At 36.1% G+C, this 15,950-nt stretch overlaps 1 protein-coding gene across 1 annotated transcript in view; it reads left to right on the top strand.

Annotated features, from left to right (window-relative positions):
* Positions 1 to 15,280, top strand: part of MALRD1 (MAM and LDL receptor class A domain containing 1) — a 600,618-nt gene extending 585,338 nt beyond the window's left edge. Inside the window, exons 40-41 of the mRNA XM_047755391.1 lie at positions 12,257 to 12,332; positions 14,959 to 15,280. Coding sequence (XP_047611347.1) covers positions 12,257 to 12,332; positions 14,959 to 15,039 — 157 coding nt within the window. The 3' untranslated portion in view covers positions 15,040 to 15,280. The remainder of the gene's footprint in view (positions 1 to 12,256; positions 12,333 to 14,958) is intronic.
* Positions 15,281 to 15,950: the final 670 nt, after the last annotated feature.

Genomic DNA, 15,950 nt, shown 5'->3' with positions numbered 1-15,950 from the left:
AGTATTCGACATACTTTTCGGCATCTTCTCTCTGCTCACTGTAAATCTTACTTTAGCAAGAAGACAGCATTTCAGTCCCTGATATATTTCTCTGTTGCATTTGTTTCCTCGGATCCAAGCAATCAGAGAAGAAGAATGTGTTGTAGGAAAATCCGAGTTGCTCCTTGAAAGAGGTAACCCTTTAAATGAGGAAGGACGGGACGGCGGTAGAGATAAGTGAGGGGGGTGCTGTTCGTTACTCATGTAGCTCTCCCGTGGCGTGTAGCAAATCCATTCAGCCCCTTTTCGCTCAAGAATCAGAATTCTCAGTGTTGTTCTTTATTAATGTTGCCAGAGGGGTAGGGAATTTGAAAGTGGGGAGGATGAGATCTGCTTCATAATTTTTCTTCACTGACTGCTTTGCCATCCTCCCAATAGATGCTTTTCAGCTTGGAAATCATCTTTTACACAATTTCTCTTTAAAAGCATCCTTAGGGACACTCTTACAAGTTCAACAATCTGTTTATTATGTTGGAATTTTCTAGCTCGCTAATGAATCAAAGAATAGAATGACAACAGAACTTGAAAGACCAGATTATTATTATTATTATTATTATTATTATTTTGTCTTTTTGCTATTTCTTCGGGCCGCTCCTGCGGCACATGGAGGTTCCCAGGCTAGGGGTCTAATCGGAGCCATAGCCACTGGCCTACGCCAGAGCCACAGCAACGCGCAATCCGAGCCGCGTCTGCAACCTACACCCCAGCTCGCGGCAGCACCGGATCGTTAACCCACTGAGCAAGGGCAGGGACCAAACCCTCAACCTCATGGTTCCTAGTCGGATTCGTTAACCACTGCGCCACGATGGGAACTCCTTATTTTTTTGGTCTCTGTAAAAAGAAGCACATATATCGGAAGTTCTTAGTGATTCATTCATGTACTTGTTGGCAAACTGTTATTAAGCACTTATTATGTACTAGGTGCTGTGCTAGGGGCTGGGAATATAGTTACAAATTATAATTACACTCTGGTGGAAAAGGCACTTAAGCAAATAATGTCAGTTCTTCAACAAGTATGTATTAAGCATATACAGTGCTTCCTACAAAGCTCTGGAGAAACACAGGTAAAGGAGAAGCCAAGTCTGTTTTGAAAGTGTGTAGTAGGGAGGTTTAAGAAGGATTATTGAGGATGTGCTGCATCACTCAAGTCCAAGTTCATGGACTAAAATCCCTCAGATGAAAATGTGGAAGATCAGATAGAACAACTTGTGTCAAGGCACAAACTGTGATGGAGAATGGCCTAGCTAGTGTGAATAAAATATAGGGCAGGTAAGGAAAAAAATGATAGGAAATTTACTGGGAATAAACAGGGAAAGACTGTTTTTAAGAAATCTACATAGAATGTTAAACATGTGCATGTGTGCTTACAGTTTCTCTTTATGTTTTAAAAAATAGAACAATGCATTTTGATTGCTTTTTTCAATTTCTTTTTCTGCATTTGAGCAATATAGAAGTTCCTGGGTCAGGGATCAAATGAGCTGCAGCTGCACCCTAAGCCCTTTTAGATCCTTAACCCACTGTGCTGGGCTGGGGAATCAAACCTGTGCCACAGCAGCAACCTGCAAGCTACCACAGAGACAAAGCTAGATGATTAACTCACTGCGCCCCTGCAGGAACTCAGCTTTTTTTTCTTTTCTTCAATTTTTTAAGTATCATAAGCTAAACTACTCATAGATCCAAGAGAACTTTCATATTAATAAATCCAAAATAGGGTATATTTAAAAGGATTTTTAGGTATTTGTGAGTCATAATGAAATAAGCCAATTTTTCTAGATAGATTGTCATCTAGTGTTCTCAACTCGCAATTGTCTAAAATGATTTAGAAAGAAGCAAGTTGCTAGGTGATTGCTAAGGGAAATCACGAAGAATGATAATTAACTTCAACACTGCAATCAGTTTCAATCAAACAGATTATGTGTCTAAGAGAATTCAATAGGAAAATTAGAGTGAGTTTTCACATAGAGCAATTTACATGAAAAAATATTTCAGTCTGCTCAAAGGAAGTTATATAATACTCATTCCCTTCCAACTGTGGGATTTGAGGTATCACATTCAGTAGGAGAAAGGAAAAGAATATGTATTTTCAGAAGAGGTAGCTAGCAAAAAGTTATTGAATGAAAAGTAGAAGTCAGCCAGGCAAATGTGTAGTTACTCATATTTGAATACTCAGCATCAGTAGAACGGAGCCGTCCACACTACTATGTGTGTGATGAAAGACCAGCTGTGTTTTGTTTTGTTTTCAACCCATCACATACCAATGCTTTTGTAACAAGTATCGAAAAAATGAAACTAAAAGACACACAAAATACTAGGCCAAATTTCTTATTCTTAGCCTCAACAGACTGTCAAGTAGCTACAAACATTTCTAAATACCTCTTCTCAGTTTTTATATTTATCTCACCATGGAACCATAAACAGAATAAGACCATAACCGTTCATAAACCACCCTGAGTAGCTCTGTAATAGAGTACATGACACATATTTGGGGCTCAAATAATGGTTCCTAAATCAATTGTGAAATGAAGATTTTAGCTCTGCCTCTAGGAAGCTAACATTCAAGTGGGAGAGACGTGAAGGTAAATAAGTGAATGCAACTAAGTTCATTTTTCGAGACAGATTCTTACATAGTGTTGTCAACTTTAAATCGTCCAAAGGTTGAGAAAGAAGCCAGTTGCTAGGTGACTGCTATGGGAAATCATGAAAACTGATAATTAACTTCAATACTGCAATCAGTTCTTAAGCAAAGAGATTGTGTCTAAGGGAATTCAATAAGGAAATTAGAGTGAGTTTTCATATAGTGATTTACGTGGGAAAATATTTCATACCAACTAACAAAAATACCATCTATTATGGATAGTAGGATGCACAAAGTACCGTGGTGTACAAAGAAGAGAAGTGGTTTATCCGGCTCCAGAGTTAGCCAAGCCCCTGGCCAATGCGGAAGGCACTGAAGAACAGAAGCAGGAATTGTGGAAAAACATGATGCACTCGGTAGTACAGAGGCGAAAGGTAGACATTGGGAAGAAATGCCAAAAGAGAGCAGTCAAGAGACTGAAGGCAGGAAGCTCCTGAAGGGTAGGGATCTTATCTTTCAGGCAAATGAGTTACAGGTAGCCAGGGCAGGGTGGAGGCGAGGAACCCATGCAGGAGAAATACCTCACGAACTTTTCTAAATTGTAAAACCATCACCCACCCCCAAGACTCTGATACACAGCAGCCTAATGAATAGACTTTGGAATATAGAAGAAAGAGCAAGAGAAGAATTAAAAATTATCTTTAATGTCATGACCCAGAGATACAAAGATCATTTTGATGTATCTTCTTCCAAACTTTTATCAGTATGCACACCATACATATACTTTTCATCTTGAAATTTGAATTGTTATCCTTGAAATGTTTTTCTCCTTGTTTATCTTATGTCTCAGATGTTTTGCTTTCATGATACCTTTATACCCTTGAAAATTATTGAGAACCCCAAAGGGCTTTTTTATAAGGTGATTATAACTATGAAAATTTAACATAGAAAAATTAAAACTAAGACATATTTAAAAGTATTTTCATGTAAAATAATAAATCTCCATGTTAACAAACAGCTTTTAAAATACATATAATATAGATATATATAAAATATAAAAAATAAATTTTACCAACTATAGGATTTTGAGGCATCACATTCACAGGGGAAAGAAAAATATTTTCAGAAGAAGAATCTAGCACAAACTTAATAAAGAAAAGTTTATGTTAGCCAGGTAAATAAATAGTTACTCATATTGGAAGCACCAATGCTTAGTGTGAAACAGACACTCAAAATGAAATTTTAGTGAGGGCTGGTGCTAGATAATCATATCTGCTTTTGCATTAAAACTTTTTCTGCATTGTTTTGGTTGAAGTGTAATAAACTTCAACCTCACATAGACATGTATTTTGAAAAGGAAGGTTTATTTTCATAGTTTCTCAGGCAATCATGCATTTTTTAATTTTTTTTAATCATGCATTTTTTATAGTACACCGAAACTTGACCTTGTAATAGTTTCATTAAGTAGAAGTATAATATGGAATCTGAAACTGTACCAATAAAATTTTTGTACTTTTAAAAATCCATTGGTCTCTTTTGCACTTTGAATGGACCATTTCACCATGTGCGACTTTGTAACATCTTGCATTTTTCATTTAGAAAATATCAGTTTGTTGAGTTACGCAGCTTGTCAAATGTCGAAACACTTTATTACACGATATAACAAAAATATCTCATCACGTAAGTTTTTAAAGTATTGAGAAGCTGTTGTGCTCATGGTGGACATCACAGGTTTTTCAAAATTCTAACTTTTGTTTGCACGTTTGAATTTTATCATTGGCAAAAAGTATCGTTAGGTGTTTTCTTCAATGTTAACAGCCTTACTTCATCATTTTTAAGAAAATGTCTGCCAAATTCCCGGTCTGAATAACCACAGACTGTGAGTCATTTTTTCAAATAAAAATGTTGTTCCATCCGAAAGTGGTTAGTGTATCAAGCAGCTCTCAATCTCACACTGCTTCTCCATAAGAGAGTATGTACGTCTTCAATATGGCACAAAAGTGCTTCATGTATCCTACTCAAAATGTTAAAAAGACTTGTATTTGACTTGAAGATCTGAGATTTAATAATAATTAATAATTTTTGCTGCTTTCTCAAGGTCATTTTGGTTTTTGTTGTTGTTGTTTTTTGTTTGTTTGTTTGCTTTTTTTAGGGCTGCACCCATGGCATATGGAAGTTCCCAGGCTAGGGGCTGAGTCAGAGATACAGCTGCCAGCCTATGTATGCCACAGCCACAGCAATACAGGATCCCCAAGCCCTGAGCAAGGTCAGGGATCGAACCCACATCCTCATGGATACTAGTCGGATTCTTTTCCACTGTGCCACGATAGGAACTCCCTCAATTTTACAGCAAGCACACAGTGATGGAGAATGCAATGTAGAATTCAGTAGCACTGTCTTGATTCCTGCTAAGGGACTGGTGGTTTTAATCCACCATTGCATTTGCATCATTGGTGAAAATATCAACACATTGGAAAACTCTGTCTTGTCTATCTTGTACTTTGAATGACTTTTATACCAATGAACTTTATTATCTGAAAAGTGTTTTGAATGTGTATGCTACCTGAAGCAGCCTTAGGACCTCCAGCGATCCACAGGTCACACTTTGAGAAACACTGCCCTTATACCATATACCACTAAACATGCTTAAAGCTTTACTTAAAAGGGTTATCTTTCAAGTACCTGTCCTATTATTTACCCATGTTCCTATTATTAGACATTTAGGTTGTATCTAATTTTTCTTTATGATCAATAATTTGCAATGAGCCTCTTTCTACATAAATCTTTGCCTTCCTCTCTAGTTATTTCCTATAGATTGATTCCTAGTAATTTTACTAGGTCAAGAAAAATGCTCAAAGTGTGCTTTCAAATGTTCTTCCAAAGAGATGCTTCTACTGCTGCCTCTGGTTCATATTAGGCGGTTGTGAATGTGAGAAAACCACACTCAGAGGAGGAGAAGCTGGTGGCGACTGTGCTCCCATGGGCAGCGTGGGGTCTCCTTAGAGTTAAGCTCTGGAACCTGGGTCAGCTTTATTTATATGAACTGCCTCCATATTCCTGGGCATGTTCCCATTTAAGCACTCTGCCACAGCAAGATTGCATGAAACAGTGATAGGTTTTGTGGTCGCTGGTATTTATTTCCTGCCTGAAAGGAGTAGGAGAGGAATATGGCAGCTGGTATATTATATGAATCAGTTTAGCAAGATGTGGTGTCCCAGTTTTTTGGTTTTGTGACACTGGATGATTAATCCTTTCCTCTGCCTTTTGTGGCATTTCTGGTTATGTTTGCGAACCCAATTATTTCTCACCCTTTTCATCCATTTTTTTTCAGCTTGTGCCTTAAGGACGGAGAAACGAAAACTTGAGCTCATGGATTTGCCCCCTAAATTATCCCTGCTTTTTCAAATTGGCTTGCTTCTTTTCTTTCTTTTCTTACAGATTGTTTTAATCCTTTTCTCTAAAACAAAGTCATCATCTTGCCAAAGGTAGAGACCATTGTATAGCTGAATATTGTTGCTTACCACTCCTCATGATTTATTCCCTTTTTTTCTTAGTCAGATAGATAATACAGCATTTTACAGGAGTCTATAATCAGTGAGAAAAGGTTGATTTAACAGATTTGGTTTATTCTTTCTTATACTTCCTGATGATGTTCTGTGATTACATTCTATCCATAGATTCTTGTAACGGATTTAAGGTGCCATACTGTAGTTACGCACTGCAAATTGTAATCTTGGTAATGGCTTTTTTATGATAAACACAAACAAGAATATGGCCCCCAAATCAAATTCTCTAAGGCAATGTTGTACTTCAAGGGTTCCATTAAATCTACCTTCCTTCTTGCAACTGTCCTCTCCTAGACAGTTTTTACTGAGGTTCACTTTGGCATAGTCCCAGTATGATAGCTTAAAAGATATTAGTTGAAACAACCTAGCGAACTCCCTTGCTGTTCTTCCTAAGCTAACACTGGGGGAATGTTATTTTGTTATCTTAAATTATGGTGACAGGAGGCACACCGTAACATCTTCTCTTCTAAGTTGGAGAAGATGCCTTTATAAGTAACTTTTTTTTTGGAGAGTGTGGCCTATGTAACTGATTCTTTGTCCTGCTTAAATGTGAGTTGGAGAATCGTAGAATCAAAGGTGTACCCTACATTAAATAAACAAACTCTCACAATACCCATTTCATGTACCGTCCCCATCTCATCGCCTCTGACTCTACTTTCCAGTTCTCAGAATCCCTTTCCCCAACTTCCTATCTACTTCCCACTTGTCTTATATTCTTCTATTGTGCTTACCTTTGCAAGCTGCAAAGTGTGTCTTTATTACAATAGGGACAAAGTTGTGTCTCAATTTAAAATTTGTGATACTGCTCCTTAAAAACAGGCTAAAGTTTAGACTGGAAATGATCAGAGACTAGGTGTAAAATAAGACTTGTCTAAGGTTTTGAAAAAAGAAAGATGATATATGCAAATCATGTGGCACAAATATAGGTGAATTGCTCAGGAAATGCAATGCACCAATTTATTCCTATTACTACAAGTTAAAAATGAGCAAATTAAAAAAACCCTCATTTTCATAGGTTCTAAAATAAAAGGGTACTACTCATTAATTTTTACAGTGAGACAGGAAAAAATTATTAGTACCCTGGTTAAGAAACAAATATTTCTAAAAATATCTCTTCTTGGCAGAGAGAAACATGTTTAATGAACATTAAAAATAGATATGCATAAAAGTAGGGACCAGAAATATTTTTTATTAGGATTTATAATATATTTTCCTTTTATCTGAAAGATTAGTGCACTTAGAAAGACTTCATAGAAAGTCTTAGGACCGAAAACATTTGGAAAAACCTAATTGAAGAGTTTAAAAATGACAGAGGTGGAAATGAGTAGAATAGAATTGAGATTTACTTCTCTGGGATACCCCAGCTTCACCATTAATCAGGCTAAGCAAAATTTAATATAATAGCCATGACTTCCAGAATAAATGAATTCCATTTCCACCAGTGAAATGATTATATTTCATAATTTAGATGAATCCTTTTAAAAAAAATGTCACATGTACTTTTATGGTTTGAAAACATTTTTCCCCAGTTGTAACAAATCAAATACTTCATAGCCAGAGAACTCACATCAACCCACTGATATTTTGGGATACATGGCTATTTCACACCTCTCATCTTTCAGAGATACATATGAGACATAAGGAACACAGATCTTTATTTTTTCAAATACTATAAAATGAGGTATTTGTGCCCCATTAATTTTTTCTCCAACAATAGGATTTTTTTTTCTGTTTCTTTGTAATGAAAAACTAGAAGGACCATCCCAGTTCTATTCTACTCTGCTCATCCTCAGGAAGGCCCCCAAGCAACTCCTCTGGGCTGGCACTTAACTAGCTTGAAAAAAAAAAAAATGCAAAGAGACAGACATCAAAAGTAGGCTCCCAGCCCACTTAAAGTCTTGGGCTAAGTGGAACAGAAATCTAAATACAAGTGTGCTCCATGGTAACAACAGTAAGAATGAACGTCTTTTTTTCTCTGAGTATTGATGAAGGATATTACTGGGAGTGGGCATGGAGGAACAGACTAGAGAGCTGGTGAGTGGATTTTGTGGTACCATTAAGCCTTCAGACTACAGGCACTCATTGTTATTCTTTCTATAAACATTCAGATGATTCCTGCTGATAGCAGAGTAAAGCAGACAAGGTCCTTATCCTCCAGAATACATATAATCTAGTGAGGAAGACTTTCCCCCATCTGTAAAAAAGGCATGAACGAGATGATGGCAAAGACTCCTGCTAGCTCTAAATAAATAAATAAATCTATTTTTAAAAATCTATTTAAGAAAGTAAAGAGTCCTACAGTGAGTCTTACTACTAATTTTACCACTTCCTTTTTTTTTTCCTTTATCCCAGTATCCCTTCACTGGTCCCAAAACTGGGGTGAGGAGAAAGAAGTAGGAAGTTTAAAAGAAAATATAAATAGCAAAAGAAGGAGAGAATAAAAAGGTAAAGAGAATAGCACTGGGCTATTAGTGGGCATCTACCTGTCGTGTTATAAAAATGTACTTTCATCTAAGAGACAGAAATCGAGTGAATTGCTATCCTCCAAAAGAAATTCTAGATTTGGAACCACATTGTGATTGATGCTGTAAACATCCAGGACCTAGGACAGTATTTAGTAGATGGTATGCACCCTAGAAATAGTGGATAAATTTAAATAAATAAATATGAAAGATGGGAAATAATGTAATCAGCATTCTAGCATTCCACCTTCTTAGGGACTGAGTCACCACATTATAGGTATCATTTTTCTTCAGGGACTTAACTCAGGACAGTTATTTCTTGGACCTTAGAATGTTCTTAGCATTTATAAGCAAAAGTAGAAAGCATTTCTTTAGTGGAAGCATGAGAAAAATTCCTCCACATACATATGCACAGCAAATATCTTTTGGTAAATAAATTATCATGTTTATCCCTTCTGATCACCTTGAGAGGGAAATTAGGATTACCCAGTTTCAGAAAGTGTGGTTTGCTGAGTTCCCATTGTGGCTCAGTGGGTTAAGAACCCGACTAGCATCCGTGAGGATGTTGGTTCCAACTCTGGCCTCGCTTAGTATGTTAAGGCTCCAGTGTTGCCACAAGTACAGGTCATAGATGAGCCTTGGATCCAGTGTATAAAGCTGTTAGGAATATATAAAATAAAGAGATGACCTCCAAGTCATCTCTACTGGATGCAACATAGATGAATTTTTGTTTTAGTCTTTTCATTTTTCTTCATTGACCATGTACAATAATTTCAGATATCTATTATTAATACTTTCATATTTTTAACAAACACTAAAACAATTTTGTTAGTTAATAAGCCATGAAGTCAATTCCTTTAGAAGTATCCATATGCTCACCAAATTTAAATTGGAAATGCATACCTTACATGGTGCCTGCACATACTGGATGTAGCTGGAACTTAATAATAATTTAAGTGAATGCATGATAAGTAAGGGGAGGAAAACTCGGGTGATTCATGCAGCTTCTTTTCCTCTAGTCTGAACTTTTAAGTCAGTGCCTTGTTGATTCCTAGAGGTGGTTCCATTCTTGGACACCTCAGCTCTTTAAAGAGCCATCTGGCTAATGACAGATAAAGTAACATAAACATAGCATTTTTTTAGCCTTATGCAGACTTATCATTACACCATATAGTGTTAGAACTGGCAGAAAACATTTTGTTTCCCTCATATCAGGATCCATCCTTTTGAATAAAGTCATTTATGGTTGAGCATCAAACATATTATTGATGAAGGTGGAAAATTATATCGTGGAACTTGAAATAATAACTGTATGAAGCTGACGCTAGAAATTTACTTCATGGAAGTATCTATGGGTAGTGTGTTATATTTTACCTGTGAGAGAGGAAACATTAAGAATTAAGCCCAGCATTCAGAGATGTCCAATATTGTGAGACATACACTTGGTCTGGGAAAAATAAAAGTTCAAGGTTACTAATAAATATAATTTGAAGTGAACATAATTTGTTCACCTTCCATCGCTCATACTGTGACCCTTCTTTTATTACAACTCCACATCTTCACACTTATGTATCAGCTTTCTTTCTTCATAGTCACCCAATTCCCAAGGGCTGGCTGCTTCATTTTAATAGAAATAATAGAAAATGACTTGACTTGAAATCCTTTCAGAAGAAAAGTAGCTTCAATAGCTGAATTAATAGGGTTGGAAAACTGATCAATTTCCTTGACTTCCACATGCCAATATTGGTTTCAGTCATCTGGGGTCCCAGCAGTTCAAAGCCATAAATAATCACTTCATATCAAGATCTTTTGTATTGCTTGCACCTCTCTTCTCTCCAACTGACAGCCGAGCCTGTCCTTTCAGTGACTGGTTGCCTGCCCAGTCTTTGAACCATCTGTCCTGTCTAGTCTTATGGTTTGGGTTTCCTCCTATTTCCTGATTTCATGCCTGATTTCAGCCAAAAATAATTTTTCTGAGCTGTCGGTGTTTGTAGCTGTCCCATCTTGACCTATCTTGTAATTTCCATTTTGTTTGAATCCTCCCTCTCTCCATATTCAGTCACGCCTGTGCCAGCTTTCCCTTCGATACTTAGACACATTTCAAAATGGCCCTTCACTTCCCATCCAGCCTGAGTTTTGAGAGCCACCCTGTGTAGACTCATGCCCTAACTATGCCACTTACTGAGCTTATTACTCTGTGAACTTAACATTGAATAGTCTTAGAGAGAGTGAAGGCAAAGAATCAGACAACGCTTATTCAATTTAATTAGAGCAATTTAAGAGTATATCTATATTTGTTTGTTTGTTTTTTCAGAAAATAACCTATAAAAATGGCTGCTATGGCCCTCTTCAGTGATAACCAAAGTATAGATCCAATGAAGGTGAATCGATTAAGCTATTGAATATTTGTCAATATTCAACAATGTAGCAACAATGGAGATCAAAAAGTTTAGAAGACACTGAATCCACAGGGAGAATGTAGTGCCAGCCAAATACTATTGCCCAGATTATGCTGTTATAGGCTCACTAATACTGTTGCTTTTTAGAAAAGGACCATGTGGTTTGGTAGATGAAATAATAGGTTATAGCTCTGACAATTTCTTTTCAAAAAGTAAACCAGTAAGATTTTCTCTTTACTTACTTCCTTTTCTTTTAGGATTTAAGGCTACATTATTGACAAACATTAATTGTCATTATGCTTTGATCAGGCAAAAATATTCATGGTTGCCTCTTCAAGACATTGGCAGTCATTTTGGAATTGATCTTCCATTCTCCACCATGTGTATATGTAGAGGGGTGTGTATGTGTACGCACACAGGCACACACATGTATGGGCTTGTCCTTATCTCCAGTAGTATGTATTTGGTTACCTGGTTGGTATTTATTTTGTTCCTACGATGAGCATCTTTTCTTCATCCGTTGTGACTGACTCTGCCAGGGCTAGTTATCTTCTAACAAGTCTATTGATTCTTAAGTAGTTAATGTATAAAAAGGAAATGATCACTTAGGAGCTCAGTTTACCAGAATAAATTCTTCAGATCTATACCAATGCGTGAGAACCCAGGACATGTCTCTTCATGATTCATGAAAGGAAACACTAACATAAAAATCTCTTCAGAACCCCCCCATTTTAATTTGCTGTTTAAAATCTTAAATATTATGACTCATGTGCGGCAGATCTTTATGACAGACACTGTCATGGAACATAATCCGCAGGCTGTGGTGGTTTTGGCATTTCTCAAGTCTATGGGACTTTAAGGTGGCCTTTCCTTATAACCAGTTGAGCTTTGTGTTACATTGTTCTTTCTAATATTGTACCCTTTGTATCATTTGAGTAATATTTAAGAAATCAATTTTAAGAACAACTTTTTTATGTCCTTGGCTTTCTTTGGATCTAAATATTCAGAGGTCAAATTGCTTTCAAGAATGTGGTTGCCTTGGTGTTCTGCAAAAAAAAAAAAAAAGGCTGTACTTATGGAAATATCTTCGTAAAAATAAGAACACACACTGGCTAAGGAATGTGTCTCTGAAAGATTCCTACTAGATAACAACCTGAAAATGTTCTGTGGTGAATTTCTACTTACTTTTCTTTTTGTGGCCTTGTGTGCTTTAAGGAAAACTAAAAGAAGTGTTAACTCTGCATTTGTTAATCCAATTTATGGGAACTGGAACAACCCAGAGAAAATCGAGGTAAGTGGTAACGGTGAACTGTATTGTTTCAGAAGGGGATACATACACACACACGCATTATTTGGACATGTTCTCACATCACGGCTGAGACATGCTTTAGAGGAGTTATGTCATTTGGGGGTGGAAAGGAGTTTGTTTCTTTAAGTATGCAATGAGAATTTTCCATTTCAGGATGGTTTCCGTCTGCTTGTAGAATCCGTTCACTGTTAAATGGCTTTGTGGTCGTTGTTCATATGCAAAGAGAGCTGACAAATCTGGAAAATACCAGTTTAACCCACAGAGTATTAGTCAGCTCCTTGCAGGAACTCTTCATCAACTGTTATTCATATTTTATTCCCAAACACAGAGGGAAGGATAGTATTCTGTGCTCTCTTTCAACTCAGGTCTGGGCTGTGAGGGCCATTACCTGATAAACTTAGGAGAAAGGAGAAGTTAGTGTGTTACATCTTTGTAGCTCTTTTTAGGGCTACTCCTCATCAGTGCAGTGTGAAGTAGGCTAGAGAGAAAATGGCAAGTAAAATCTCTCTCATCCCTTTCTTAAGTGGGTAATAGGAACCTTCATTTGGGTATAAAATAGGATTAGCCCTGACACATCACTTCTGTATGAAAGCTTCCTTACCTCTGATTTTAGAAATATTGTATCAAAATCATTCCCCTGTCAAAGTGAAGCATATAGAAAGTTTAGGTTTCATTTCTCACTATTATTTTTTAATGAAAGTAGGACATAAACAGTTGCTTCCGTTAGTGAAAGTGAGCAGCAAAGGTGTCAGATCAGTTGGTTTCTAGTATTTAGGGGTGATGTGGTTAAAGTCGAACATAACCCTTAACTCTTTTATTTCTGTTACCTGATAACTTAGAAGATGAAAGGAGAAATTGAAGGGCACTGCATCTTCAATAATGACTTCATACGCACTTTAAGTATTGTTTCATTAGGAATGAAAACAAGAAGTAAGATATTTCCCAGAGCACAGAAAGAATTCATTTGGATGATTTGTCAAGACAATCAAGACATAGAGTGAAAATGAAAATGTAGTCCTACCTAGTGGATAATAAATAAATAAATGCCCACTTAAGAAACCAAATGTAATGTATCTTCTTGACAAAGTAGGCAGGTGTAATATAAAACTATTTTCATATTTACTAAGAAAAATGTAATCTTTTTCATCTTTAGCTAGTTTAACTTTTAGTGTCTGAAAGTTACAAATGATGTAAGGAATTAAAATGTTTTAAATTTGACATTTTTCATATTAGTCATTCCTCTTTCATATTCTTTTTTCTTTCCACTAAGAATGGTAGAGAAGAAATACTGTCACAGCCTTAACTTTTGTTGCTATTTTGATTTCGATCATTTCAGAAACAAATGACTTTGTATTAATTAAACTAAGTGCACTTTCCTTGACATTGTAACAGAGAAGCTGACTTCTCCAAAAACACTCTCTCTTAGAGAAAATTCTCATATTCTGATATAAAAACTGAGAGAACAGTGTAATGAACCACCACATACCCATCAGCTAACCTCAGCAATTATCAACTCATGGTTATTCTTGTTTCACCTCTGCTGCCACCCACTCTCTCCATCCACCAGAATGGTGTGCTATTTTTGAAAATAGACTTCACTTGCTTTAGAACAGTTTTAGGTTCAGGGCAGAAGGTACAGAGATTTTCCATATATCCCCTGCCTCCACATAGTCACAGCCTCCCCCTTTATCAGCATACCCCACAAGAATGGTACATTTCTTATAATTAATGAACTTGCACTGACATGTCATTATCATCCAGAGTCCATAGTATGCATCATGGTTTACTCTTAGTATCAACCAAAGTGTTTTTAGGCAAATTCCAGATATCATTTAATTTTGCCTGTAAAGATTTCGTTGTACCAGGATAAGACCATTAAAAAACATATAACCACAGAATCACACTAAACAATTTAACTAAAATTCCTTAACACAATCAAATATTCAGTCAGTTTTCAATCTACCCCAACTGTCTCATATATAAGTAGGGGTTTTTATACTTTGTTGTTGTTGTTATTGTTGCTGTTTTTTTTTTTTAAATAGATAAGGTATGTGCATCCAAATTGGTAAACATGTCTATTAAGTCTCTTTTAATCTCTAGGTCTCATTTTCTCTCTCTTATTTTTCCCTTGTAATTTATTTGTTGAAGAAATCAAGTTGTTTGTCCTATACAACTTAGCAAGTTTTAATTTCCTAACATACACAGCAAAATATATTTCTCCTAACTGAAATCAGTCGGTGGAGTTTTTTTGAAAATAACTTTTGTTTTGTATTATTTAACCTAACTGTAATCAAAACAGCAGACTTAGAGAAACCAGCATCATAGAAAGAAGTAGTCAAGACCCTGGGACTGCATTTCCCCACCCCACCAGAGGTGAGGCTGAGTCCGTGGCTCGTATGCCCAGAGGACATTGGGCAGATACCATTACCACACCTGTGTCAGCAGTTCAGGCAGTGTGGGCTAGAGGTGTTGAAGTGGCAGTTGAGAATGCTGTAGTTATTACTCCAATGAAAATGCATTAAAAACTCACTGTACTCTACATGATCTGGAAAGAAGTCTCATATTTTAATGCCTAAAATTGTAACTTTTTCAATGTGTTTTTCTCTAGAGTTCTGTATACTCCTTTTCAAATCCATTATATGACACAACATCAGGAAGCCTGGCGACTGTATCAAATCATCCCAAATAGCACCATCAAGATCAAGTATGATCTAGTATGTATAGTTTATAGAAAATTCCAATCTGTAAAAGCTGGTAGAAATTCATCATATGAAATAGCAAAAATAGAAGGGATCCAGAATACTACTCTAATGATTACATTTACAATAAATGTTCTTACTGAATATACTGAATGTTTTCATGGGATCTGAATTAGGACTTTATCTTCATTGTATATCCGAGTATTTTAATAAAGTATTCCACCTAAGTTACTTCTTTTCCTTTGATACTATTATGGTTGGTTTTTAAAATGATGAATCAAATCAGATCTTACTTATAAGGAAGTTTTAAAATGCTTATTTATATGCTATTATGCTTAGAAATAAATGTGAACTGACTTGAGTATACAAACTAGCAGGAGCTGGTGGACAAATCAGAGTAAGCCTAACAAACATAACCATGAGTAAGTTATTTCAGTCTTTGGGGAAAACTGTGATAAACTATCATCTTAAACCTGCCTTCATTCAATAATGATTGAAGAGCTATCTTTATATAGATATAAATATAATTAAAATATGTGCTAAGAAGCTTTGCTGTTCTGAACAGAATAGAAAGCCCAGAAATAAGCCCACACACTTATGGTCAATGAATCTACAACAAAGGAAGTAAAAATATGCAATGAAGAAAAGACAGTCTCTTCAATAAGTAGTGCTGGAAAAACTAGACAACTACATGCGAAAGAAGGAAATGAGAACATTTTCTCACGTTACATTCAAAAATAAATTCAAAATAGATTAACAATCTAAATGTAAGACCTGAACCATAAAACTCCTATAAGAGAACGTAGGCAAAACACTCTTTGACATGAATCATAGCAATTTTTTGGATCTGTCTCCTAAGGCAAAAGGAACAAAAGCAAAAATAAACAAATGGGACCTAATT

Source organism: Phacochoerus africanus, chromosome 12 (genome assembly GCF_016906955.1).
Source record: "Phacochoerus africanus isolate WHEZ1 chromosome 12, ROS_Pafr_v1, whole genome shotgun sequence".
Lineage (NCBI taxonomy): Eukaryota > Metazoa > Chordata > Mammalia > Artiodactyla > Suidae > Phacochoerus > Phacochoerus africanus.
The sequence above is the reverse complement of the archived record's forward strand: the minus strand, read 5'-3'. Positions and strand labels throughout refer to the sequence as shown.